General features: G+C 45.9%; 1 protein-coding gene across 7 annotated transcripts in view; it reads right to left on the reverse strand.

Moving 5' to 3' along the window:
* Window positions 1-17,891, reverse strand: part of SH3TC2 (SH3 domain and tetratricopeptide repeats 2) — a 47,800-nt gene extending 29,909 nt beyond the window's left edge. For 3 of the 7 annotated variants that reach the window (XR_014003811.1, XM_081178318.1, XM_081178317.1), the window contains exons 1-4: window positions 16,185-16,280; window positions 8,492-8,611; window positions 1,763-1,867; window positions 423-550 (exon numbers count right to left, since the gene is read on the reverse strand). Coding sequence is in view for 6 of the 7 variants with exons in the window: in XM_081178318.1 (XP_081034444.1) it covers window positions 423-550; window positions 1,763-1,867; window positions 8,492-8,611; window positions 16,185-16,248 (417 nt within the window). In the remaining variant the exon portion in view is untranslated. Of the gene's footprint in view, window positions 1-422; window positions 551-1,762; window positions 1,868-8,491; window positions 8,612-11,285; window positions 11,375-14,650; window positions 14,764-16,184; window positions 16,281-17,870 lie in introns of those variants that run through there. The other 4 variants (XM_081178321.1, XM_081178322.1, XM_081178319.1 and 1 more) reach the window with 4 other exon arrangements.
* Window positions 17,892-27,216: the final 9,325 nt, after the last annotated feature.

The raw sequence follows: 27,216 nt of genomic DNA on the forward strand, positions 1-27,216 counted from the left end.
TGTCGAGGCGGGGAACTGATTGTTCTTTTTGCAACTACAGATCCAAGAGCTTTGTTGATAGCCTTGATGCCAACACTCAATGTCATTACATTGTCACCTAGTTACAGTGACAGGCGTGGCAGGAATAATAAAAGCTGGCAATTCACCTCTGACTGCTTTATGCAGGCATAAACAAAAGCATAGCTCCGTACTAGAGCAGATGTTTTGCACACAGAAGATTCTAGGTGAAAATCCTTGGCATTTTCAATTTAAAAGATCTCAAACACCAGACATGGGAAGGACCCTTCGGTTTGAGATCATGGGAGAGCTGCTGACAGAGTAGACAATACTGAGCAAGATGGCACAATGGCCTGACTTGGCATAGGACAGATTCCTACTTTGCTACCCATGAGGTGCTTAAGAAGTAACAGCAACAACTTTACCTTGAAAAGAGCACAGACATCTTTGTCGTCATTTTCTAAGGCCCACAGCTTCTTTCTGGCTGTCTCCTGCAGCTGGGGATTGGGGCCCTGTCCCGAGCGACTCTTGACAGAAAATGAGAGGGCAATCTCTTTAAAATTAAAAAGAGAGAGAAAGAGAGATAGGCAATTAAAGAAGATAAAATACTAAATACCTTTGTCCAGCATTCTGCATGGATCAGCTCTACTTTCGCCTAACTGTGAGCATTAGTGAGCATCAAGGGGGATTGAATGTTTCTATCATTCATCTATAGATATGTAATCAAAATCCCCATCACACCTTATTAGATTCCACAGATTAGACTGGTGGGTTTACAGCTTTTGGAGACAAGCTCCCCATCTCAAATAGCAGGTGTCTTCAGGGAAAAAACAGGAGATTCTCAGCACTGGAACAGCCAGTGTGGCTTCAGGAGAGGTTAGGAGAGGTGCTCTGGCAGGGCTTACATTGCACTGTTCCTCTTGATCTTTCACTGGAACTCACTGGAACTAAAGCATTCAGTTTAATTCACTTGTGGAAGATGCTGTTTCTTGAAATGCTTCCTGGGTTCTAGGACAGGCAAGTCAACTCACAGCAACAACATATTTGCCAGGTCCAGTCTAGCATACTCTGAATGGCAAAGGGTCACCTTGGCTATGTTCCCCAAAGCAGAATGTAAGAGAATCACTATCCCTCTTGTTGAGACCAGCCAGACTTCTTTGTTACTCCATCTTACTACAAAAACCGCCACCAGTTAAAGTGCCAGCTACTGAAGTAAGCGGTTTTACCCTCACTGAAGTCCTGAATTCCAAGAGAGTGCCTGGCAGCTTCTGGCTCACCTTCCCCATTCATAAATAGCCCACATCAGGATTCATGCAGCATTTTCAATGAAGATTCATTTAGATGTTGTTGCAAAAAAATAATTTACACCCAATTCATAATAAGTTATCACATGGGAATTGGTGGTTATCTGAGGATATTTCTGAGAGTGTTGTTTTTGTTATAATTAAGTGAAATGTGTCCCTTCAAACTAATTGGAATTATGCACCATCTATGGATGCTATTAGCCACTGGAAAGATGTTGGGTGGTACAGGTCAGACAATGGCCCATCACTTTCCCATTCATACTGTCTTCTGCATTGACACCTGGAATTACAGACACTGGCCTGCTATAAACTCTGTTCCCTTTCCTTCTTAATCTTCTGCATTGCTAATAAGTCATGCAATGCAAACTACGTCATTATCTCCTCCAGAGAAATGATCTCAAGGGCTGGCTCGTTAGTTACAGATGTTAAAAACAAAAGGCAGCAATTAGACAAACACTTACCATTTGGGAACCCTTCCCCTACAGCCAGTGACACGGACTCAGTTTCCAGAGTGCCCTCTCCTATTTGTGCAGACTGACTTCCTGGATCCAGTTCCCTGGGGTTACCTGACAAGTCACCATGTAGGCAGAAGGACCACTGTCAACTTTTTTAGAAGAGGGAAAGCAAGGGCATAATACAGGAGGCCACCAACCTTTCTGGGCTTGTGGGCATATTTGGAATGTTGAAAGAGTGTTGTGGGTACCTTCCCCTGTGGCTGCTTCTCTCCCCGGGGTCACGTCACCACCCACCATGACAGAAGGACAGACAGACAGACAGGAAACAAGCTCAAGTGTACACACACACACACACACACACTTTATTTTTCCAGGAGAGCAGGATAAAAGTCAGATCCAGTAGAATCAAAATATATCACACTGAATCTGCATTATATTACATGAGATCACTAAAAAGACACATCAAATTAAAGTACTCCATATCACTGTACACGATGAAAATAAATAAATCATACATCTGTTGCTTGCCATTGACCCAAGGCAAGGATTCCTACTGAGTTTCATGACTTTAGCATAGAATGACAACAAAACCACCAACAAACTGCAGAAAACATCTGTGTGCCCAGAAGCAAATTATTAGTCAACGGTGGTTTTGAAGGGATACTTGTGCCTCAGATCCATGATTTTGTACCATGGCAGAACAAGACAGCACCAGATTCTTACACTTCAGTCAATGGAAGCAGATGTGATCTGTGATTTGATGAGGAGGGAGAAGACTGTGAAAAAAATGTGCAATTCCAATAGGAAAGTGTATAACCTCTCCCCCCCCCACCTGACCCCTTTCTCCTATGTAGCCATTCCATTTTCTTCCTCCACCTCCCAGATCTCTCTCCCTTCCCTCCTACCCTCTCAGTTCCTCTGCTTTCTGATCAGGAGCCGATTTGAGTCATGAAAAGTGATGCCTTCCTTTTTACTCTCCCAACTTCCTCCTTCAGTGCTGGGTACTTTTCAAGTAACCACTGTCACCACCTCATGACAAGAGGGGCGTCTTGTTGGGTATGAAGGGAAGTCCTCAAGTGCCCCGTTGGGCTCATGTGACCACAGCTGGTAAACTACAGGCATCATGAAAGGGGATATAGCAATATATAATACCCCTCGACCCCAGGGACTTCAATATGAGTGGCAGCAGTTTTTCTGCAGTCCCAAACAGAAGTCTTCCCAAACCTTGCTACTTAAGACCTTTCCAGCTGAAGGGTGGACTTAAATTTCACACAACCCAAACATTTCCTGTCCTCTGCTAGTGACTTCTCCAAATGGGAAATCTCTCACCAAAGGACCACCATCATTTCCTTTTGTTCCTGGCACTGACTCAAACAGGAGCAGCCCATGTGGTAGGGAAGAGCCACAGAGCCACCCTCAAAACAGCATCGCTATGGCCACTTACCTGAACAGGGTGGTGTCAAGGCTGGGACTGCAAGATTGGTGGCAGTAGTCCTGCCAGTGTACCCTTGTGGTCCTGACCTCCCCCTAAAGTGCTTTTCACAGAGGTAACAGTGGCACAGTCTCCTCACCTCTACCCTACTGGACTCAGAGGCTCCAGCTCTGACTTACATTTCTTTTCTGCTCATGAATTTGAAAGTCATAGATCTGGTACATTTAGTTAGATGTAAGGAAGTACTACTATTGATGGGCCAGGCTATCTGGTCTGAGTGGGGAAGAAACAATTCCCACAGAATATTTTAAAAACAGAATATATTGGTGATTGCTTAGCAGGGGCTAGCATGCTGCACCCTTAGACTGGGCTGTTGTAATGCTCTGGGGGATAAACAATGTGTTATTTTAACTGGCTTTAAAACACACACACACACACACACACACACACACACACACACACACACACACACACAAAGAATGGCCACCCTGAATGTTCTGGAGATGGAGTGGGGGGAGGGCTATGAATTATTGCAATTAAGAAAGAACTTGGACCTGTTAAAAGGAAAGTTAAAAACTTGTTAAGAGGCCACACATGTAACCCACAATGCCTTTGAAAGCTGCCTCCAGAGTTCCTCCCTGCCTGTGTGTTGGAGAATGAGTGGACTTTTTTTTCGTTACCACTAATGGAGCACTGATGGTTTCTCTATCTGCAACTGTGAGGCTTCCGAGGGCAGATTTCCTTCTCTGCCTGAGGAGTTCCACTCTGTCCTATTATCCCTGGGATGTCCTTCCATTGAGTACAGTATAGGACTGCAACCATAAATTATTATTTTTAACATGTATGTATGTATGTATGTATGTATGTATGTACTGCCTGTTCCACAAAATCCATTGAATATGTTTTGAGACCATTAAAAAACCCCTGATTCATAGAATTGTACAGTTGAAAGGGAGCACAAGGTTCATCTAGTCCAACCCCCTGAAATGCCGGAATCTTTTTCCCAATGTGGGGTTTGAACCCACAACCCTGAGATTAAGAGTCTCATGCTCAAGGTCATGGGTTCGAACACCAACCCGGCGCTGGCTGGAGTTGATTGGAGTTGTGGTCCAAAGGCACCAGGTTGACAGAGGCTGGTTTAGGCAATCTTTCGGAAGCTGCATAGGCTATGAGCACAAAAGATGGCCCCGTGTTGAGCTACTAAGAGAGAGTATTGATGTTTGCTGCTGATATTTTTATTTATTTTATTGGCTGCTTGCTTGTTTTCGTTTCATCTTTCATGACAGGGTCCTTGTAAGGCACCTTGAGCAAAGAACAGAGGTGGGGATTGAAATGTTTTCAATAAATGAAAAAATAGGCCAGATTTGGAAGAGTAAGCCTGATGCCAATGCAAGAGCGAGAGAATGATTCCTGCGATCTTTGCTTATAACTATAAGCACCACAGAAATGTTTCTATAACAGCAGATCACTATCTCGGTAGCCTCCCTGAGCCTCTATGGATTCCTGTTCTTGCTTTGAGCAGCAACTGGGATTTTGTGGAAACCAACCCTGTGGGGGAAAGGGCCGCCTAGTTACCGTATTTTTCGGACTATTGGACGCACCGGTCCATAGGATGCACCTAGATTTGGGGGGGGGGAAATAAAGGCAAAAAAAATTTATCCCCCCCCCGCCAGGCGCGGGGCTGGGGCGGGGAAGCCCGAGCTTCCCCCTCCCCCAGAACGGGACCCAGAGCCATGCCGAAGCTGCGCGCAGCTTTGGCATCGCTCTGGGAGCTTGCGGGGCTGGGGGAGGAGGAAGCCTTCCGCCAGCCTCCAAACCATGTCGGGAGACAGCGGGATGGCGCGCTGCGCCTCTCCCGCTGTCCCCCGAGTTTGCGGGGCTGGGCCAGCCTTCTAACCAAGTCGGGGGACAGCGGGAAGGGCGCGCTGCGCCCCTGCCGCTGTCTCCCGAGTTTGCGGGGCTGGCGACGGGGAGGAGCAGGCTTCTCCCCCCGCCAGCCTTCTAACCAAGTCGGGGGACAGTGGGAATGGCGTGCTGCGCCTCTCCCGCTGTCTCCCGAGTTTGCGGGGCTGGCGACGGGGAGGAGCAGGCTCCCCCCCCAGCCTTCTAACCAAGTCGGGGGACAGCGGGAAGGGCGCGCTGCGCCTCTCCCGCTGTCCCCCGAGCTTGTGGGGCTGGCGGTGGGGCTCTCCTGAAGCCTGCCATCCCGCTATTCCCCGACCTGATCTGGAGGTTGTGGGAATGGTGGGGGGGGGGGAGAAGCAGGCTTGCTTCTCCCACCCCCAGCCTCCAGATCAGGTCGTGGAATAGCGGGATGGCGGAGCGCTGCCATCCCGCTATTCCCCGACCTGATCTGGAGGTTGTGGGGATGGTGGGGGGGGAGAAGCAGGCTTGCTTCTCCCACCCCCAGCCTCCAGATCAGGTCGGGGAATAGCGGGATGGTGGCGCTTCGCCATCCCCCTATCCCCCGAGCTTGTGGGGCTGGGGGGGGGAGAAGCAGGCTTGCTTCTCCCCCCGCCAGCCTCCAGATCAGGTCGGGGAATAGCCGGGTGGCGGCTCTGCGCCTCCCCGCTGTCCCCAGCTTTTGGGTGCAGGCTGCTGCCCGCAAGCCTTGCGAGCCCGCGGGACATCCCGCCGGGCTTGCAAGACTTGGGATAGCTTCCTGAAGCCTGGAGAGCGAGAAGGGTCGGTGCGCACGGACCCCTCTTGCTCTCCAGGCTTCAGCAAAAGCCTGCATTCACACCATAGGATGCACACACATTTCCCCTTCATTTTTGGAGGGGAAAAAGTGCGTCCTATAGTGCGAAAAATACGGTACTCCTTGGAGGAAGAGAGTGGATTTGCATAAGTGTTTGCTCATCAATTTTCTGGGGGAAATGGAGATTTCCCATAACTGCTGCAATCTGAAAAATCTAGCCAGGCTCATTCAACTCCACACATCATTACACATAGTCATAAAACTCTTAGAATCAGGAAATTTAGGCAGCAATTAAGTTAATGATGCTGGAGGCTCATGTGTTGTTGTTTTTTTAAAAAAACCCAAAGCCAGCAATCTCTTCCCAAGCTGTGCAAGCCTAATAGGAGTTTAAAACCTGGGTCTTGTCAGTGGTTAGACAGGACTTGATCTGTGTGCCAGGAAATACGGGCTGCAAACAATGGCATGTTTTTATAAGTAGGCTCACTAAACAGTCCCACTCCATTGTCAGCTTTGCTAGTCTCTAAAACAAACTGTGAATTGATTTTATGTGGAACTGTAAACCATATTACAGCTACAAACAGGGGAAATATAGCTCTGTAGATGCTCATTTAGCAGGCTTTTTGCTTTGCTTTGGAGAGTTTCAGAGCAGAACCATTATGTCTGCTTTTGACAGCTGGGTAAAAACAGCATGGGAGATTTGCCCAAGCAACTGAAATGGCCCAATGGCAGAGCGTGAAACCGGTAAATTATTATAGCTAGCAAGCTACATCCTACCAGTGCCAGTTCAGTTACTTAACCTGCCATCCCCATGCCACCGTCTAGAAAAAGGCCTGGATGGATCAAAGATAAAATGACAAGCCACACTGAACTGCCTAGGACATTCCATGTCAATATGCACATTTGTTCAATCATAAGTTGATTCTGCCCCCTTTTCACGATAATCTGTGATTTAATAATAATAATAATTCATATTTAAATACAGTGGTACCTCGTGTTACATACGTAATCCGTTCCGGAGATCTGTTCGTAACATGAGGCATGCTTTCTCTAATGGTGCCTCCCGCTGCTGCTGCACTGCCAGAGTGCTATTTCCGCTCGCATCCCAGGGCAAAGGTCACAACAAGGGGCATCAATTTCTGGGTTAGCAGAGCGCATAACCCACAGCATTCATAAGGGGGATGGTACATAACACGAGGTAGCACTGTACATGTTTTATATGAAAACACTATTTAAACAATATTTTATCTCAGTATTTTAAGGTAAATGCATTTTACCTTAAAATATGGTGTTCGTTTGTTTACACATTTTGGTACTTTTTTGAGTCAATGTTTATATTGCAAGGGACGTGGGTGGTGCTGTGGGTTAAACCACAGAGCCTAGGACTTGCCGATCAGAAGGTCGGCAGTTCAAATCCCCGCGACGGGATGAGCTCCCGTTGCTCAGTCGCAGCTCCTGCCAACCTAGCAGTTTGAAAGCATGTCAAAGTGCAAGTAGATAAATAGGCACCGCTCTGGTGGGAAGGTAAACGGCGTTTCCGTGTGCTGCTCTGGTTCGCCAGAAGCGGCTTAGTCATGCTGGCCACATGACCCGGAAGCTGCACGCCGGCTCCCTCGGCCAATAAAGCAAGATGAGTGCCGCAACCCCAGAGTCAGCCACAACTGGACCTAATGGTCAGGGGTCCCTTTACCTTTACTTATATTGCAAAGTTCTAAGAAGTACAAAATCCAAAGGATAAGTATTAGGGCCTTTCTGCACTTATCGTTTATAGTGGTATAGTTGCTGGGGGGGTTTCGGATTTTTTGTTATGCTGCCGCATGGCAGTGTCCTTATTCAGCTAGTATTTTGGAACAGCATAATTAAAGCTTTTTCTCCTAATGCAAAACCCAGCTTTTCTGAAAGAACTGGATTGGCTCCTATGAAACTGTAAATGGCAAGTGCCGAAGGGCCTTATACAGGGTGTGTGAATTAGGTCCCTTCGCTTAAAAAGGCAGAATGGATGGAATACTGCTCTATGTCTACAACAGAGTTCATGTGAGGAGTGTAAACCACATCAGTCAGGGTTTCACCAACATAACACCAGTATTTCCCACAACAAACCAGGCTTTGCTGCTGTAGGCAGGAGAATACATACTGGAAAGCTGTGGCAAATCAGGACTCCCAGAACACACCCACAGATATTTAAGGATGTGGATCTGCCTTTCACACTTGATGTGCTTACTCTGGAAAATGCTGGGGTAAAGCTGGTATAGCCAGAGTGAAACAAATTTTCCATGTAAACTATGAAATGGCTATAAAATTCAATTTAACACAGGGCCATAGCATTTCTCATCATTCTAACACACAACAGGCATCAATAAACACAGGCCAGAGTTACATACATAGACATAGCCATGAAACAGAACACATCTAGTGCTAGTATATATGTCCCCATGTGCCTTAGCCATTCTCAAAACATAACCAGGCCACCTCTGAGCTAGTCCTTCAGACTCATTTTTACAGGAAAATACTGCTGGGGCAGTCCAGGCTTCACTGCAATACACACACACACACACACACACACACTTCTGGAAGGAAGAAGAAAGTGTCGTTGTTGTTTCAACAGTACCTGATGCCATCTTCCCCTCTTTGAACCATCTTTCTGGGGGTTCAGCTGTGTACTGTTGCAGACTGGACCAACTGGCCAGGCACACAGGTTGATCGGATGAACAAGAAGATGCCTCTTCACCTGGGGAACACATGCAGCCAGAGATGAGATGAGATGCAGGATAAAAAGATATTGCTGATTGCAGAGCTCCCCAAGAGTCTTACTCCCATGCACCCGAGATGACGACAGCAAATAAATTAACCCCTTGCCGTCACAATGGATAGGACCTTTCCTCTCCCTTTCTCATGCAACATTTGCAACAGGGCTGGCTGAAGCCATTTCTCTTAACCACAATTTCTTAGCTCTTTATTTTAGTCCCAACAGTCTTTTAAAGGAGGAACTACTTCTGCTTAGACAGATGAACCGAAACTACTTTCACAGTTAGTATCAACTATCAGGAGTCAGTCACACTGCAATCAAAACAAGATTTTGTGACAGCTTCTAGTGAGAATCCCAGAGCATTGTGGTCTCTGTTCATTGCTTGAGTATCCTACCAATTAAAACTGGCAGTGACTGTGGAGGAAAGATGGAGGGAGTAGATTCTACTGCTTCAGACTGACATCATCTGCCTTAGGGCAGGTTCACACAATCCTGCGCCACTCTGGTACTTTACACATCATAACCCTTGTGCTTGATGATTTGCAGCTGGTTGTATGAGTGGACTCTACCGTAAAAAGTATATTTTTGAGGTGACACAGAAGTTCCATCCAGTGGGCGCTGGTTCATTACGGCAAATGGGTCACTGTGCCCCACCAGCCTCAGTCCGCCTTCAGTCAGCTGCTTCCTGCCTTCTTCCTTACATCCAAGGCTAGGGGTTGGTTCTATGCACTTGTGCCATAGATGCCTGCCACATGACCCCAGGCATCTGCTGCTCAATTGAGTGGCATCAGAAAGAGCCAAAGCTCATGAGCTTGCTTGCTTCTGTTGTACTTATTTGTATAGTTTCAATTGAGATAATAGATAGTTTTACTTCTAATTGTTTTTAATGGCTTTCCCCCTATGTTTTCAGCAGTTCTCATTTTTATATCTCAGCTGTCTTGAGTTCCATCAAGGCAAAAGATGGGGTATAAATGAAATAATAATAATAATAATAATAATAATAATAATAATAATAATAATAATAATAATAATAATAATAATAATAATAAAGGCATGGTCAGAAGTGGCTCCAAGTACTGTAGTCACTGAGTGATGGATGTGAACATGTGAACCAGTCTTAATTTGAACCATAATCTAATCTAAACCTTTCCCTGTTGCTTAAGGGGAAACAGAAGACAGAAGAAGGCACACTGAATTGCACCTGCAACTGAATTCCATTCAAAATCACAAATTAAAATAATTAGCTCACACACCATGCTCCATCCAAAACAGAAAACATTATATAGGGATAAAAAATATATGGTGGGGCATATCCAGTGCTGTTCCACCCGTGCAGCAGATTTCAGCTTAAGCAGCAGAATTTTACCATCCTCTCGCTTTCAGCCCTGCATGCACCCTCAAAATCTGCTCCAGGAGATTGGAGGAAACCCCCCCCCCCACAAAGAGCAGATTTTGAAGACACAGAGGGAGAGCAGGGGCAAGTCCAGTTGCACAAGTGGAACTCTGCACACACGGTGTTGGATACAAGCCAGTATCTTTCTTGTTCTCCAATCAGGACTGTTAATTATCTGCCTCACATATTCAGCTTTTATTAAAGCAAGGCCAAAAATCACTGCCCAAGGATTTCTCAGTATATCACAGTGAACCTCCCTTAGTCAAGTGGAGGACGGAAATGAGTTTCCCCACATCAAGAGAGAACCATGACAGCCTAGAAAACAGCCATGAAAACAAGAAAATCTGTGTTGGGAATGATGTAGAAGAGGAAAATAAAACGGCACATATCATAAGGTCATTCTATAAACCTACAGGGTAACTGCAAATGGAATACTGTGTGTGGTTTTGTTCATTCCATATAAAAAAGGATATTGCAGAGGAGAGCTGTAGAAAAGATGCAGCCAATGGTTAATGAAAACAACCAGAAGAACATAATCTCCATGGAGAAAAGATCAGGAAGTTGGCATTTTTTCCTTTGGACAAAATGCGGGCTAAAGCAAGGGAGGAGCATATTAAGAGGTTTACAGAAGTGTGCCTGGTGTAGAGAGAGAGACAGGAAAACACAAAAATATCTCTCATGCATCATCCTCGACCACCAGTTCTTCTCACAATACAACAAAACTAGATTCTTCTATTTGTGAGTTGTTGGCCATAAAATGAATTAAATCAGATAGAGATAAATGATAGATAATAGATGATAGATAGATAGATAGATAGATAGATAGATAGATAGATAGATATTAGAATGCAGTAGCATCTGCAAACTAAATTATGATCTGTTGATGGCTGGAAGTAGGAAAGATGGAATTGGAGTATGCAACATCTTTTCCATGAGGGAAGCTGTAAGAATCCAGTACTGCAGACATAAATGGAATTAACAACACAATTCTAATCATGCCTGCTCAAAAATAAATCCTCTTGAACTCACTGAGCGTTTACTTCCAGGTAATTTTGATTAGGCTTGCAGCCTAGATACACCATCCTGTTTATAGGGTGCTTCTACCCCCTCAACCACTGGTGATCTTGCCGAGAGCAAAGCAGCAGGCTGCTAGGTTGACAGACCCTGTTTGATCTTATTCTGCTGTGCTGATTGACGGCTCCTGCAGAGTTACACCACAGAAGGCTAAAGGGCAAATACAGAAGGAGGCTGTGAGCAACTCACCTGTGGACCACAGGGAAAATTTCCTCTGGAAAGGGGCACCAAAGCAGCAGCCCATGTGTCTACCAGCCCATGCAGCCCCAAGGCCAGCAGTTTATCCTTCCTAGCAGACCCGGGACAAGACCAATGCAATCCACCACATCAAAAGTACTCTTGTTAAATCATTGGAGAAACAGCCTCTCAATGCACAATGCATCTTTTGATGGCCGCCCTGCATTTGGAAGGTGGGAGGTGTGGCTGGGCACATGTCCCAAGAGGCAGCACCGAGCCAGCCTCAACTCTCCCCTGCTCCACTAGTTTGTCGCCCCTCCATGCCGCTTCAGATTGTATCTCAAATGCCAGGCAGTACATTCCTGGCATTCTGAGCTTTGGTGGGTGGTGAAGAAAAATCCAGATGTCTCTTGAAAGGCTGGTTTGGGTCCTCCTTAAAGACAGGCATGAAAAGCCCACACATCTGCATGGCATAATTTATGCAAATGAGGTGCACTACTTATGCAAATCAAATCCTCTGCAAATCTTAACTGATATAATTTTCAGGAGGTGATCTGCTCCTGCTGTATAAATGAAAACAGCAGGCCAAGAGCTGCAACAGAAAGTGATCATCCTAAACCTTTTCACTGTCATTAGTGCTCCTACAACCTGCGCTCCATTTTCTCTTCTCTAGCAACCAAAATACATAATCCAAGCTATTGTTCCCCATGGCACTGTATCACAAAACCTCTCATCTCAGTCAATAGGAGAATGAGAATTTTACATTGAAAAGATTGGGTAGAATTCAAAATGGTGAACTCAGACTGTTGAAATCAATCGACCTAACTTAACTGTGTTCATTAATTTCAATGGCTCTGCTCCAAGTACAGTGGTACCTCTGGTTAAGAACTTAATTCATTCCGGAGGTCCATTCTTAACCTGAAACTGTTCTTAACCTGAGGTACCACTTTAGTTAATGGGGCCTCCTGCTGCCGCCGTGCAATTTCTGTTCCCATCCTGAGGTAAACGCGAGGTACTACTTCTGGGTTAGCGGAGTCTGTAACCTGAAGCGTTTGTAACCCAAAGCGTTTGTAACCCAAGGTACCACTGCAAAACTTTCATCATTGCTATCATTTATAGTCCGCTTTTGTATGTATCATATACCCAAAGCAGCATATAATAAAAGCAATATAAACAGCTCATGAAGCTCATGAAGCATAAACAAAGTGATGGAAAGAGGTGGATAGAAACCAGTCTCAAAAGGGCCCTTTACTGAAAAGCTTTCTGGAATAACAAGAGTGGCAGGGACGAGTGTGTCCCTGTTTGGAGGCTCTTCCTGAACTTGGCTTCTACAATAAAAAAGACTCCATCCTTCATGAGCACCCACCATATATCCAGCAACAAGAGCCTCTCTTGGAGAGTTCTCACGTAGACTTAGATGAAATGGGACAGTTGTTGACAAATCTCAGTCCCTGCCCACTTGGAACTCAATGCAGGTGGTAGATGATGGGTGAAAAAGGTCCATTCTCTTGGCTCCAGGTAACACCCTAGCAGCTTCATTCTGGGAAAACCAAAGCTACCTGACTGTCTTCAAGGTCAGCCATAAAGTGCATGGCACACTAGTCCAACTTGGTGGAGACAAGGACATGAATCATGGGAGCCAGATGTGACTTATCCAAGAATGGATGCAGTTGGCATAATAGGTGAAATTGGTCAAAGTCACCACTGTCTACCCATGCCTAGACAGCTGGGAGTGGTGGCTCCTGCAGCATCCCCATGTGGCAGATCTGTGGATTCAAGGGGACTGCAACCCCATCCAGAACAAGCTGCACACTTGCACCTGAATGGTCAGGTCCTCCTCTTGGGAGCGGGTGGCGCTGTGGTCTAAACCACTGAGCCTCTTGGGCTTGCTAATCGGAAGGTTGGCAGTTCGAATCCCTGCAATAGGATGAGCTCCCGTTGCTCTGGCCCAGCTCCTGCCAACCTAGCAGTTCCAAAGCATACCAGTGTGAGTAGATAAATAGGTACCACTGTGGCAGGAACGTAATCGGCATTTCTGTGTGCTCAGTGGCTTCTGTCACGGTGTTCCATTGCATCAGAAGCGGTTTAGTCATGCTGGCCACATGACCCAGAAAGCTGTTTGCGGACAAACGCTGGCTCCCTTGGCCTGAAAGCGAGATGAGTGCCACAACCCCATAGTTGCCTTTGACTGGACTTAACCACCGAGGGGTCCTTTGCCTTTTACCTTTACCTCGGGTCCTCCCCAATGGAATGCATTGTTTCTTATTGGACATTTTATAACCCTTAGCACCACTGTTTATAAGCAATCACCCATCCTTATAAAGCAGGAATGGGGAACCTCAGGCTAGGGGAGGGGGGAATATGATCCCCCAGGTCTGTCTATGTGGCCCATAGAACTCTCTCCATGCCACACACCCAAGGGCCACCTGCCCTTACGGGCAGCCATCCAAGTGCCACATACCAGTGGTGGGTGGGGACACAGGCCAAAGTAGACTGAGCAAAAAATGTACCTTGGAACAGCATTATTATTATTAATATTAATAATTAAATTTGTATACCGCCATATGCCCGTAAATCTCAGGGCAGTTCACAACATAAAATCGCAATATATAAAAAAACACTAAATACATAATAAAAACAAAGACAACCCAATCATGCCCCTCTTTCACAATGCATTTTAAAAGGGCATTGAATGTCAATCAACCAAAGGCATGGTCAAAGAGGGTCTGCTTGTGCCTCCCTCTGTCTTCCACTCAGCCAAGCAAGAGGCATTATCAGAATTCAAGGGCATATTCCAGTCAGGCATGGAGCAAGGCCAGGGAAGGATGTGGCCTGAGGGGAATTCTGAGGGCCAGACAGAGATGTCTGAAGGGCCAAGCCTGAGGTTCCCCATCTCAGGAAGATAAAAATCCTCAAAATCAACTTGAACTTGGGAGAGTGTTCTGCCGCCTTTCCTGTCACAACTGAATGCTTATCAATTATCAGAAGATCTACCTATTTCATGCAAAACCCTCATTCACGTCAGTGGAGTTCAAGGCATTCAGCCATGGGCTAAAGATAAGAGAATCAAAAACACTCAATGGAAAAACAGAAAGTAAAAAAAAAGGGAAGAGTGGGGAAGTTGCACTCTCTGCACTGACCCTCTCACCCCTCTTCATTTATAATACTGGATCCGTTCACAATGACCTTTCTCAACTCCTGTCCCCATCACTACCGGATGAAAACAAAACACCTGTTTACATTTTCACCGCAACGAAACCATTGCCCCCCTTATGCAAAAAGCATTAATGGCTTTAGAATCACACTCAGCAGCAGGTAATTCAACAAACCACAGTCATATGCCTCCTCACACAATAATAATAATAAAAATCACTCACCAACATGAGGGGAAGAGGGGTCACTGCTAGGCCTTGGCTTGCCAATTTCTAGGGTCATGAATATGCACAGACTATCTCCATCACACACATATTTTTTACATCTTCCCCACAGCTGCAGGTAGGTGGATTTTTGCTCATCCCTAGTGAAGCAAGGTAGATTACCCATCCCTATCTAATACACAGCATCCTGGATGCAATTGTGTGGATAAACACAGTATTGCTAGCCAAAAAATTGGGGGTGGGGGTAGGGCATGGAGTACCCAGAATTGTGGGTGGTGGTTAGGTACAGCCTCCTCTTTACCCTCACCAATCATCACAAATATGGTCCCAATGTGTAGGTATTGTATTGGAAAAAGGTAGCTGTCCAAACACATCCTCCAGAGGGGGCGGGGACCTTTATTTAACATAAAATTATCTTTTCCACTGTATATATTTATTTATTTATTTATTCATTCATTCATTCACTCACTCATTCATTCATTCATATAAAATTTCTATAACACCCTTCATCCAAAGATCGCAGGATATGCTAGGTTAATTGGATTCCGTGCTAGAAGCCTGATAGGAAGCAAAGCCATGGCCATATAATAAACTGGCCAGGTCTTCTTGCTGTTTTATATTAAAGTTCTTTGCTGCAGTTGTGAACACTGGAAACTTAAGGGCTATCTGTTATATTCCTCTTCTCTATTTGCAAAAGGTAAGAAAGGTAAAGAGAAACTGCAAAGAAACGGTAACATCCAATCAGACTCAAAAGTTTGGCAAATAAAGCCAGATTTGGGCAAGCAGTTATAGGGTAAAAAGGTAAAGGGTAAAGGGACCCTTGACCATTAGGTCCAGTCGTGACCAACTCTGGGGTTGTGGCGCTCATCTCACTTTATTGGCCAAGGGAGCCAGCGTACAGCTTCCGGGTTATGTGGCCAGCATGACTAAGCCGCTTCTGGCGAACCAGAGCAGCGCATGGAAACGCCACTTACCTTCCCGCCGGAGCGGTACCTATTTATCTACTTGCACTGGTGTGCTTTTGAACTGCTAGGTTGGCAGGAGCAGGGACCGAGCAACCGGAGCTCACCCCGTCATGAGGATTTGAACCGCCGACTTTCTGATCGGCAAGTCCTAGGCTCAGTGGTTTAACCCTCAGTGCCACCCGCATCCCTTAGTTATAGGGTAAAGAGGTGCAATTCATTAAGGGTCTGGAGCTCTTACTGCTCAATCCAAGGGTCAGAGTGCCTGGAATGAGAGAGGGGCATGACTCCCATGCAACATGGCAACCCTTCGTAGTGACAAACAGATCCTCTCTTCCTACCACGCATTTAGCAATATCTCAACTTCCTTCAACAAGTTTGCATAGCTCCAGTAGCTCATATGATTCAACGTTTCAATTATGCATACTCATCCCTGTTTATTCAATGAAATTTGTCCAGAGGGGGATGGGAACTATCCCTGGTGCTTACTTACAATCACAGCTGCCGATTTAGGCCACTGATTGACTTCCAAGTAAACATGCATAGGACTATTATGCAAATCACCATTTTACCTGTTTTTGTGTACAAAGGGCTGAAGCCATCCTGAGCCCATGTCCTTGGGAGTTCAGGGAGCATGCGGGGATGCGAAGGCTGGAATCCTATGCACATTTACCTGGGAGTAAACCCCAATGAATTCCTTCTGAGAAGACATGAACAAGTTTCCATTGGCTGACACAAATTAAAGCATTCTGAATCTGATAGGATAGATAGATAGATAGATAGATAGATAGATAGATAGAGATGTCCCTGCAAATGCTTGCCTATATATGACCGTTATTCAGCATCCGAACTGCACGCTGGTCCAGATTCTCTTGCTACATCTACCACAGCAAGGCCACTGTGGCGTAAAGCTTACAAGTGCTATCATGGGATTAGATCAAGCCTGAGTGGCTTAACTTTTAAGCTTACAGTCATACCTTGGATCTTGAACAGAATCTGTTCCAGAAGTCTGTTTGACTTCCGAAAACGTTCAAAAACCAAGGTGCGGCTTCTGATTGGCTGCAGGAGCTTCCTGCACTCAGTCGGAAGCCGCATCGGACATTTGGCATCCAAAAATAGTTCGCAAACCGGAATAGTCAGTTCCAGGTTTGGGGCTTTCAGGAGCCAAAACATTTGAGACCTAAGCTGTTTGAAAACCAAGGTACAACTGTATTGGATAGCCTTGGTCAAAATGTACACTCTCAATTTCACCTGCCTCAGTGGTGTATTGGGGGGGGGTGATATCTTTGCCAGGGGCAACCTGTCCCCTGGGTTCTAATCTAATGAGATTTTGCAGGGCTCCCATGAGATCTTGCCAGAACCTAGAAGCTGCTACCACCTCAGTCGTTTCTTCTTCCTTCTCTGGCTGTGGCACTCATGGCAAATACCCCTTGCATTCTGCCACCTGAGGCCCTGATCTTCACAACCCTGAATTTCTTGCAGGAAGGGGAAGGATTCACTCTTTGCATCCCCAATTTCTTGTTTTTCCAGGTAGTGCAATGATATCCAGTCATGAAAGGTGCATTTTATTTTATTTTGCGCAGGACCCTGCAGATCCTTCCCATGTGGACTGTGCCACCTGCAGCGAAACACCACAGTACACAATGTGTATATCAAAGACTGCACACAGTGAAGGACATCCACATGACTTGGGAGGCCAGCTAAAGCAGTGCTCCAGAACCCTGGAATGTCGGAATCTGCTTTGTGCAGAATCTGACCCATCGGTCCACTTAGCTCAGTATTGCCTGCACTGACTGGCAGCAGCTCTCCAGGATTTCAGACAGGGAACTTTTTCAACCGTACCTGGCAAGAAAAGCAGGTGCTCTATCACTGCTCTACGGTCCTTCCTTGGAGGGGAGAGAGAGAGAGAGAGAGAGAGAGAGAGAGAGAGAGAGAGAGAGAGAGAGAGAGGAGCAAGAGGGTGAGATAAGCAGCCCATGATGCAAGCATAAGACTTTCGCTTCCGGAGTCCGGATACCAAGAGAGCGGCTCCTCCATTCTTTGTGCCCGCTTTCTCGGTGCCGGGCGAGCGCAGGGGGCAGAGCGCGCCACACGGGCGCACACGCTGCCTCCGCCTGCGCGGCTGGCTGCACTGGGAGGCAGCAGGCAAGACATGACAGGGAGGGGAGCGAAACGGTGGCCGGGAGGAGTACCCGGGGAAAGGGGGGGGGGGGGAGAGACGACGAGAAATCAGCAGGGACCAAATGGATGGTACTGACCTGGAGGCTCATCTACAGACGTTCTCTTCGACCCCCCTGTTCCCGGCTGGCCCTTCCCCTTCCCAAAGCACCTCGGGCGCGCAATTGGGAAGAGAGGCGAAAGGCGAGGAGGGGCGCGAGCGGGCGGGGAAGGGAAACTTGAGAGAAACTGTTCGCGCTGGGGTCCAGCTTCTGCCCCGCCCTGGCGCAAGGAACAGGAATTTCTCCAGAAGGGAGCCTTATCAGCCTTGCTGGTTTCCCAGCAGCGCAGCCGGACGGGGAGGTCAATGGGTTACCCAGGAGCGCAGCTGTAAACACCTCCGGAGAGGGCGGGAGAAAAATAAAAGGGGGTGGGCTGCCCGGCGCAAACTGGAACGGGGCAATAATCAACAGGGTGTTTATCCGCCGCCTCCCCCGCGCACTACCTTACCAAACAATGAGAGCGCGGGAGGGGGGCGCCGCAAGTTTGCGAAGAGGAAACGGGTTGCCAAGTTGTTTACAGCCGCGTTGCTGTCCGCTGGCCTGAGACGCTGCCCGGCTTATTTGCTCAAACTAGCTCGTCTGGTCCAGCCACCTGCGCAACTCCCCCATTTCTAGGATCTCTCTCTCTCTCTCTCTCTCTCTCTCTCTCTCTCTCTCTCTCTCTCTCCTGTGCCCTTGAAAAGAGAGGCTTTTCACCGCTGGTTAAACTTCAACTGAAACTGCAGAGCTGCCCTTGCTCCTTGCCACCCGTCTGGAAAGGAAGCAAAGGCAGGGGAGAAGGGTGTCAGCTACATTCCTGTAGGGCCGGAAGGTTCAACTGTGGCTGGCCATATGCGCTGGACTCCAACTCCCATCAGCCCCAGCCAGCAGGGGCAGTGGTCAGGGAGGGCGGGAAGTGGTGTCCAGTCCAGCAAAACTAGAGATCACTAAGATAGCCACTGCTGGTGTAAGTCTGAGTGGCCATTTCTGGTAAGTTTCCCTCTTATTCCTTCTTGCCACGTTAGGAAGTTAAATGGATTTCCAATTGCTGTTTACTTTCGCATAACGTCTGAATCAGGAGCGGCTGGCTGAGTCTGGCCCCGGTGCCTGCATGCAGCGGTGCACTGGATGAGGGCCAATAAACGGAGTTTGAAACCTGACAAGACCAGTTTGGCTCCCATGTCCGGGAGGCAGACCAATTACCTGTTCTGAATTTGGCCAAACTCTCTCTGAAGGATGAGGTATATGGTCTCTGGGTGCTCCTAGGTCCATCTTTGTTGCTGGAAACGTGTTTTTAGCAGCTAGGGACTCGTTTTTTCATCTTGGGCTGGCTTAAGACTACTTAGGTTGTAGTTATGTGTTTTTTTCATGTTGTAAGCTGCTCTGAGCATGGTTTGAACTGTGGAAAGACAGCATGCGAATGAAATCATGTACAGTATGTATATGTACAACATCTGTCATGGGCATAGCCAGGATTTTTGTTAGGGAGGCAGGCCTTTTGTGGTGGGGGAAGAACCTCAGTTTGCTATATATTTTATTGATTTTTATTGATGGGGGGCTGCCCCCCCAGCTATGCCTATGACAGCTGTGACCATTCCTAGACCACAGTGGGCCAGACACTGGAAATCTCAGTACTGGACTACTGCAATATGTTCTATGGAGAGCTGCTCTGTCAATTGGTCTGGAAGCTACACTTAGAGCAGAAGATGGCAATAGCAGACAACACTATTGCTGAGAGATCTGCACTGGCAGCCAGTGTGCTACTGGGCCCAAGCGTAGGTGCTGTTGTTGGTTTATAAACCCCTAAGCAACTTGGAGTCAGTTTGCAGGAGGGACAGCCCCATTCATTTCTGCCCAAGCAGTATGGTTGTCAGCCAAGGCACTTTCCTGATGCCACATGATGCCCACTCTACAACCACCAGAAAACAGAGCTCCCTAATGTTGTGGACCTCCCTCCCAATATGTATTAAGCAAGCTTCTTCTGTTTTATCTTTAAGAAGTTTGCTCAAAACAAAACTATCTAACCAAGCCTTCCCTGTATTAGGACCAGCTTTGCAGTTCTTTGATTGCTGAACAGTTTTTAATATTTTTATTTTGTCAAATGTTAATTGTTTATTGCTTAGGGGAAAGTGAGCAGCATAGGAATCGGAATCTGAGAAATAAATAAACTGTGTGTGTGTGTGTGAATATGTATAATAGCTTAATCCATAAAAACATAGGGTTGTGAGTTTGCCTGTGAATGGATCTGCCACCATAGTTTTGCCCTAAAATGATGACTGATAAGAATCTTGGATTTGGTACCATGATCTTAGTATTTCTAAATGGCTGTGGACTGTCCCCTGCAAGGATAGTTCACTTGGGGTCATGTTTGACAGAAGTGTGTGGCGCATTGTGAGCAATAGCAGATGGCAGGGTTGGGTAGAAGTGCTTATCGGACCTCCCTTCTGTGAAGTCACTGCTGTTTACTGGGGGGGGGGGGTGACGACGACAAGGTGTCAGTGAGGTCAGTGCTGCAAAAATACAATTCTTTAACCCACACCAGAGATAAATACAGGGCACTCTCTGATCAAGAAACTCAACCAGCTCCTGACCAACTGCCCTGATCTAGCCCGAAAGCTGCTTGACCAGATCTATGACAATTCTGTGAATGATGACCCCTAGGCAATGCTTGAACGAACTTTTTACCCAAGCCAATAGGGTGTTCTTGCTGGTGCACTTGCACAATGCTGACCTTACCCACTGCCTTGCCCCTCCCACTCTCCCTCATGATAAATCACAGTGATTCCACTGCCGGGAGGTCAGGTAAGCACCATGACCACCCCACCTTACCATCCACTACAGATTGTGTTTGAGAAAGAAACAGTAGCTGGCAGTTTTGGAGGAAACAAAGGTGGAGGAGAGAACGCAGAGAGTTTCTAGAAGCGACTAGCTGAAACTGGCAGTGCCACCTTGGAGGCGGCCGCCCAAGTTCTCTCTCCTTTCTAGAAATGCTTGTTTGCCTCTGTTTATTGTTGCCCTGTATTTTTGCAACCAAGAGTCTCCGTGCTCTCTCATCTGAAGAGAAGCAAAACCAGAAGTGCTGTCCTTGGAATTTCTCGTCGCTCAGAAGAACACATAAACAACATGGCCGATTGATTCACTAGTCAAACATAGAAGAACATCAGAAGATCCCTGCTGGACCACACTAACGGCTTGCTTAGTCTAGCACCCTGTTCCCACAACCAAATGCCTCTGGGAAGCACACAAGCAGGGCATGAGGGCAAAAGGCCTCTTCCATGGTTACTCTCCAGCAGCTGTTATTTATGTTAACTTCCAATACTGAAGATAACATAAAGCCATCATGACTAGGAACCAATGATAGCTTTATCCTCCGTGACGTTGTCTAATCCCATTATGTTTATTCACACATCCCTTTATGAAATCATAAATGCAACCATGCCCAATGCCTCCAAAAGGGATGCACGTCACAGGAAGCATGCAGAACAATTCTGCCATTAGAAATCTCTACACATGTTAATTCTGGAATAAATTGTTACTGGGGAATATTTTGTGTTATGCAAAATGCTCATTGTCCTTCATGGAGATCCTAAGTTGGATTGTAGATTACATTGCCGGTGGAAACAGGTCTGTTTGTTCAATTTATGGCTCACCTGGCATTCCAACCTTTGGCAGACATTCATTCAAAGGGAATCTGAAGAATGCAGCACAGAGTTCATCCAGGGGTGAAACAAGCCTTTATTTTACTCAGGTCAAAGACCCAGTTTGGCGCACGCACCCCCCCACACACACACAATTGCGTAAACACACATACAGGCAGGGAGCCTCAATGCTGCCCCTCTGGAGGCTTCACCCAGGGCAAAAAAACCCTCACCCTGCCCCATAGCTATGGCACTGAGTTCATGATACAGTGGTACCTCAGGTTACATATGCTTCAGGTTACATACACTTCAGGTTACAGACTCCGCTAACCCAGAAATATTACCTCGGGTTAAGAACTTTGCTTCAGGATGAGTACAGAAATCATGCTCCAGCAGTGCAGTGGCAGCAGGAGGCCCCATTGGCTAAAGTGGTGCTTCAGGTTAAGAACAGTTTCAGGTTAAGAACGGACCTCCGGAACGAATTAAGTACTTAACCCGAGGTACCACTGTATCCATCAAAGAACATGATACATTTAGCTGCTTGGGAGACTGAGCAGGGTTTTGTTTTTTTGGAGGGGCAGGGAGAGAGGAAATGGGAAGACTACTTGCTTGCTTCAGGGTGGACAGGATTTCCTGGCAGCCTTTAGAAGGCAGGATGCAAGAAGTCCCTGCTGCAGGCATTTTGGCTGCTATTCAAGCCTGCAAGGGCAGCATCTTGATGCTACTGCAGGGGTAAAAAGCCAGGGATAGCCAACAGGGTGTCCTCCAGAGGATGCAAGATGATATAACCCCCCTCTTTCCTAACCACTGGGCTGGCCATACCAGCTGGGGCTGATGGGGCTTGGAGTCTTAACAGATATGGAAGGTACCATGTTCGCTACCCCTGGTGCCATGTTGGCCGCAACATCTCAACATACAAAGTTTATTTGGGTTTGGGAAAATTTGCTACCAATGTGATGGCAGCTTTAGCAATAATACTCAGGATTATAAAGCCCTTTGAGAGTTCAGAGCACACACATTATTTCATTAACCAGCAGTCATTACACCCGGCATGACCTCTTTCAACCCAAGCAACAATTTAAGAGAGAAGGATCACAGTCTCCTTAACAATCCTCCAAACCCACATGTCATTCCTCAGGAACACCTATATTATTGTGACGTGTATGTTTTTTTAAAGTATCCACAGCACATGCTCTCTAAATGCCCCTTTTTCACCTTCAGTTAAAATCTAAAATAGTACCCTGATCTTGACTCAGATTGTTCTGACCAAGGTGAAAAGGAATATCCCAGCTGCCCTGTAGCTTTAGCATCTCTCTTCCAATGTGGTAACATCCTCTTTTAGCCAGAGCTTCCTGATGCCACCCATTATTAGAAATACAGAAGTTCTCACTCCACGATGCATTTAACATCCCAGTGCCTTCCTGTTCTTGGGATTCATATGCAAAGAAGCCACTCCTAGCACTACAGGCCTCTTCTTTGGGGGAAATCAAGAAAACATCTGTAATCTGCAGGCATTTCCTCTCCAAAGGAGCCAGCCCACAAGAGGCATGCAAGCACAGAAGGAAAGAAAACCCCAGGGAGCCTTGCCTTTAATGGGATCCAAAGTGCCAACTCCCTTCCATCCAGGAGAAGGGCGGGTTCTTCCAGTGCCTGTTTCTTGCTCCTGGTCTCGATTCCTTGGATGGCAGGAACAGTTCAACATGGGATTCCCACAGCCTGCAGAAATCTTCCATCTAGTTTTAAAGGGGCAACGATACCGTGCAGGTGGAGAATTGCTCCTTGCTGGTTGATTCCCCATCGCTGAAGCAGCAGCGGCCAAGCAGAGGTCACTTCTGCCCCACCTTGGAGCTGCTTTTTCACTCTTGGACTGTGATTTTGTTTTGCTGCTAAGCTTTGCTAGAAATATCCCTATCTTGCATCTTCAACAGTGCTAAGTACCCTTAAATCCATCAATAATGCAGGGTGATCAATGGCCTTTTGATGCAGGTAGAGTGCAGGCATCAACCTGCAGAGCGGGATGTCATAGGCCTTTGTGGAGATGTGGGGCCACACAAGGATCTGAAAGGGAATTTCAGGGAACCCAGATGCCTCGGGGAGTTGCTAAGGGGGCTAGGGGCTGCGCAGTTTGAGGCCGCTGCTTCAACTGCAGTGCACAGCATTAAAGGGATCTAATATCTGTAAGAGCTGTTCCTTAATACTTGGACATGGGAAATGCACCTTGACCGCAGTCTAATGTATCTCTTGGACTCACTTTGCCATTTAGGTTTTTTTCCAACTAAGTGTTTGTGGGGAGTATAGCACTGAAAGATAATCCCAGCACCTAATTTTTGAGAGTCTGCATGAAATATGACTTTACCAGAATCTTGTGCTGACTTGAAATGTTTCAGTTTTTAACTTTTATTAAAATAAAAAAATTCCTTCCAGTAGCACCTTAGAGACAAACTAAGTTTGTTATTGGTATGAGCTTTCGTGTGCATGCACACTTCTTCAGACACACAAAAGCTCATACCAATAACAAACTTAGTTGGTCTCTAAGGTGCTACTGGAAGTAATTTGTTTATTTTGTTTCGACTATGGCAGACCAACACGGCTACCTACCAGTAACTAGAACTTTTATTAAAGCATTTGTATTCTGTGCTTTGCAAAATCAAGCCATTGCCAGTGCTTCTTCAGGAATAAGGGAAAATTACAAACCCAGTGAACGGAATTATGCCTAACCTCTCTCAGTATGGATAGCCTTCCACAACCTGGGGCCTCCAGATGTGGCCAGTCTTTACAATAATCAGAGTGCATCTCGTGGCCACACGGAGGGACGCCTTTTCTGCAACGGCACCAACCCTCTGGAAAACCCTCCCCTGTTCAATCCAAAATGTGTCAGCTGTGACTTACTTTACATACAAAATAAATATTTATTTGCTCAAGCCTTTAGTTTGAACTCATTATTTTGATTCTGGGTTTTTATTGACAGTATGTATTTTTTTGGTTTTACTGTATCTGTATTCTAGTCTTGATTTTGTGGCTAAGCAACATCACGGGAGGGGATTTTCTAGGACTAATGTAAGACTGCGAAGCTGCCTTGTTATTTTTGCTTTGGATGCTACATGTTGTTATATTTATGGAAATGTGGCTTTTTGCATGTTATTATATTTTTGTTTTGACATGTTATAATGAAATTGTTACTGGGCTATTGTTTTGCTACTTTATTCTGAAATTGATATTGTGTTACTCTTTTGCTATGTTATAATGAAATCATTGTTATGTTAGTGTTTTGCTGTGTTATTATCAAAAGTTTTTGTAGTGTTTGTTTGAGATGCATCCCTCTTTATTTGCTGTAAACCTTTCTGAGCATGATTTAGGGGTGTGTGGAGAAACAGCATACAAATAAAATGAATGAGTGAGTGGATTTTAAGGGTTTTTTATATTAACTGTTTAGAGATTTTTTATGTATATATTCCATTGAGGAATTAAATAAACTCCCATCATCCCTAACCATTGGACATTCTACCTGTGACTGATGGAGCTGTAGCCCAGTATCATCTGCAGGTGCCAGGCTGAGGAAGACCAATTTTCACATTTCACCATACAGTCACTGTCATTTCAAGCAAAATATAACCTGCAGGTGCTTTCTTTTCAGAGGAAACATCCATACTGCCTGGCCAGTCTCAGCGCAGTTGCCATGGCTCATTTGGAATAATATTCCTATGGTCCATAGCAGCAGAAGTGGGTTGAACAAGTCACTCAAGCATAGCTGTCAACGTTTCCCTTTTCTTGCAAGGATTCCTATTCGGAATAAGGGAATTTCCCTTTAAAAAAGGGAAACGTTGACAGCTATGCACTCAAGACACATATCCTAAGGTGGGGGGGGGGGGCTTTGTTGCACAGGTAAACAGCTTAAACAGAAGGAGCTAACAGGAAAACTCCATTTGACCCATTAGGCAGCGGTTCACAAGGGTCCACAGATCAGAGAGGAGGCTGCCCTTTCAAGGAGGAAAATGGGACTACCTTCTGTTTGCATAAGACAAGCCAGAGGGGAACAAAATGCTCAGTTATATGGAATCCCTGCCTTGACCTGACCTAGTCAAACAGAATGCAAGAATATAATTGCAACACAGTTAATAAAGGTATAGTTATTTGTATTCCCCCCACCCTAATTTCTACCAGAGCTTGCAAGGGGTGGACTGTAGTTGCCTAGAAATATACACATTAATTAGTTAATGAGTTTGAAAGCACATAGTGTTGAGGCAAGGCTCAGGTTGGTCCATGGCCAAGTGCTACTATGAAACTGTGGTACATACAGTAATGTTTCCTAGGTATCTGCAAAATAATAAATGTTAATGAAAAATAGGGAGCCTAGGCTGATGAAAACACAGCAAGGTTATTTTGTTTTACCAGGTTTCAAATCACATGTGCCTGTCATGCTGCACATCAGTACAATTTGATGTGTTTCCAACTCACCCACTCTCTGTCCGCACTGTGTGGTTTACATCTTCAAGCTGGATTGAAGCTGCTTTGTGGGGGAAAGGCATAAAAATGCAGTATTTCTCAAGAAGCAACAGGATAGATGTAGGTTGTGGATAATGCCATATGTATAGACTTCACAAACCAGTGGTGGGTGCAGAGTTAATGGTTGTGTACACTGCCCTAGAGTATTGTGTTGGTCAGTATTGTGTTGGCCTTCTATAAGTCTACGCACAAAGACTTTGTAGTCACCATTGCATTATGTGTTTGTATTGACTGTGTAGATTCTCTAGCACAGAAAGATCAATGTGACTGACATCACAAATGCCATGCAATCATAGAGTTGGAAGAGACCCAGAGAGCCATCTAATTTGGAGGAATCTTTTTGCCCAACATGGAGCTTGAACCCACGACCTTGAGATTAAGAGTCTCAGGCTCTACTAACTGAGCTATCAAGAACACACACCCCTTAGCACTGTAAAGGGAACCCGATGCATTCACTGAGGACTGGTCTACCTTTTCCCACTCCCTTACAGGCTTCTCTTTCCTCCAAAGTTTGCTTTCTAAATGGACAGTAACATATTGTAAAATAGAACACTCAACTGTACAGTCCTATGACATTTACTCAGAAGTAAGTTCCACTGTGTCCAGTGGGTCTTGTTACCCACTTAGTGTGCGTAGGTTTTCAGGCAAAATAGATGGTGTATGTCCACTGCAGAACCAATGAAAGAATGTGTGTGTGTGTGCCTATATATATATATATATATATATATATATGTAGGTTTTGGTGTCTTCGGGTGTCTTCCCGTGTAAGAGTTGGGGTGTCTAGGCGACGTTTCGACGAGGTCTCACTCGTCATCTTCAGGCTGGTGCTTTCGGCTTCTTGTTACTGGAACAGAGCAGGATCTCAGTGTTTGAGTTCCTATAAATACTGTTGAGGGGGTGTGGTGTATAGCCTCCAACGTTCTGGGCAGAGAGGAAGTTCCTAGGTTAATGTGCCTTTTCTTCTTTTGTTCATTAATTACTTGAGGGATATCTTGAGTGATTGATTAATTTTCACTCAAGATATCCCTCAAGTAATTAATGAACAAAAGAAGAAAAGGCACATTAACCTAGGAACTTCCTCTCTGCCCAGAACGTTGGAGGCTATACACCACACCCCCTCAACAGTATTTATAGGAACTCAAACACTGAGATCCTGCTCTGTTCTAGTAACAAGAAGCCGAAAGCACCAGCCTGAAGATGACGAGTGAGACCTCGTCGAAACGTCGCCTAGACACCCCAACTCTTACACGGGAAGACACCCGAAG

This window comes from Podarcis bocagei, assembly GCF_964188305.1.
Source record: "Podarcis bocagei genome assembly, chromosome: 2".
NCBI classification, from domain to species: Eukaryota; Metazoa; Chordata; class Lepidosauria; order Squamata; family Lacertidae; genus Podarcis; species Podarcis bocagei.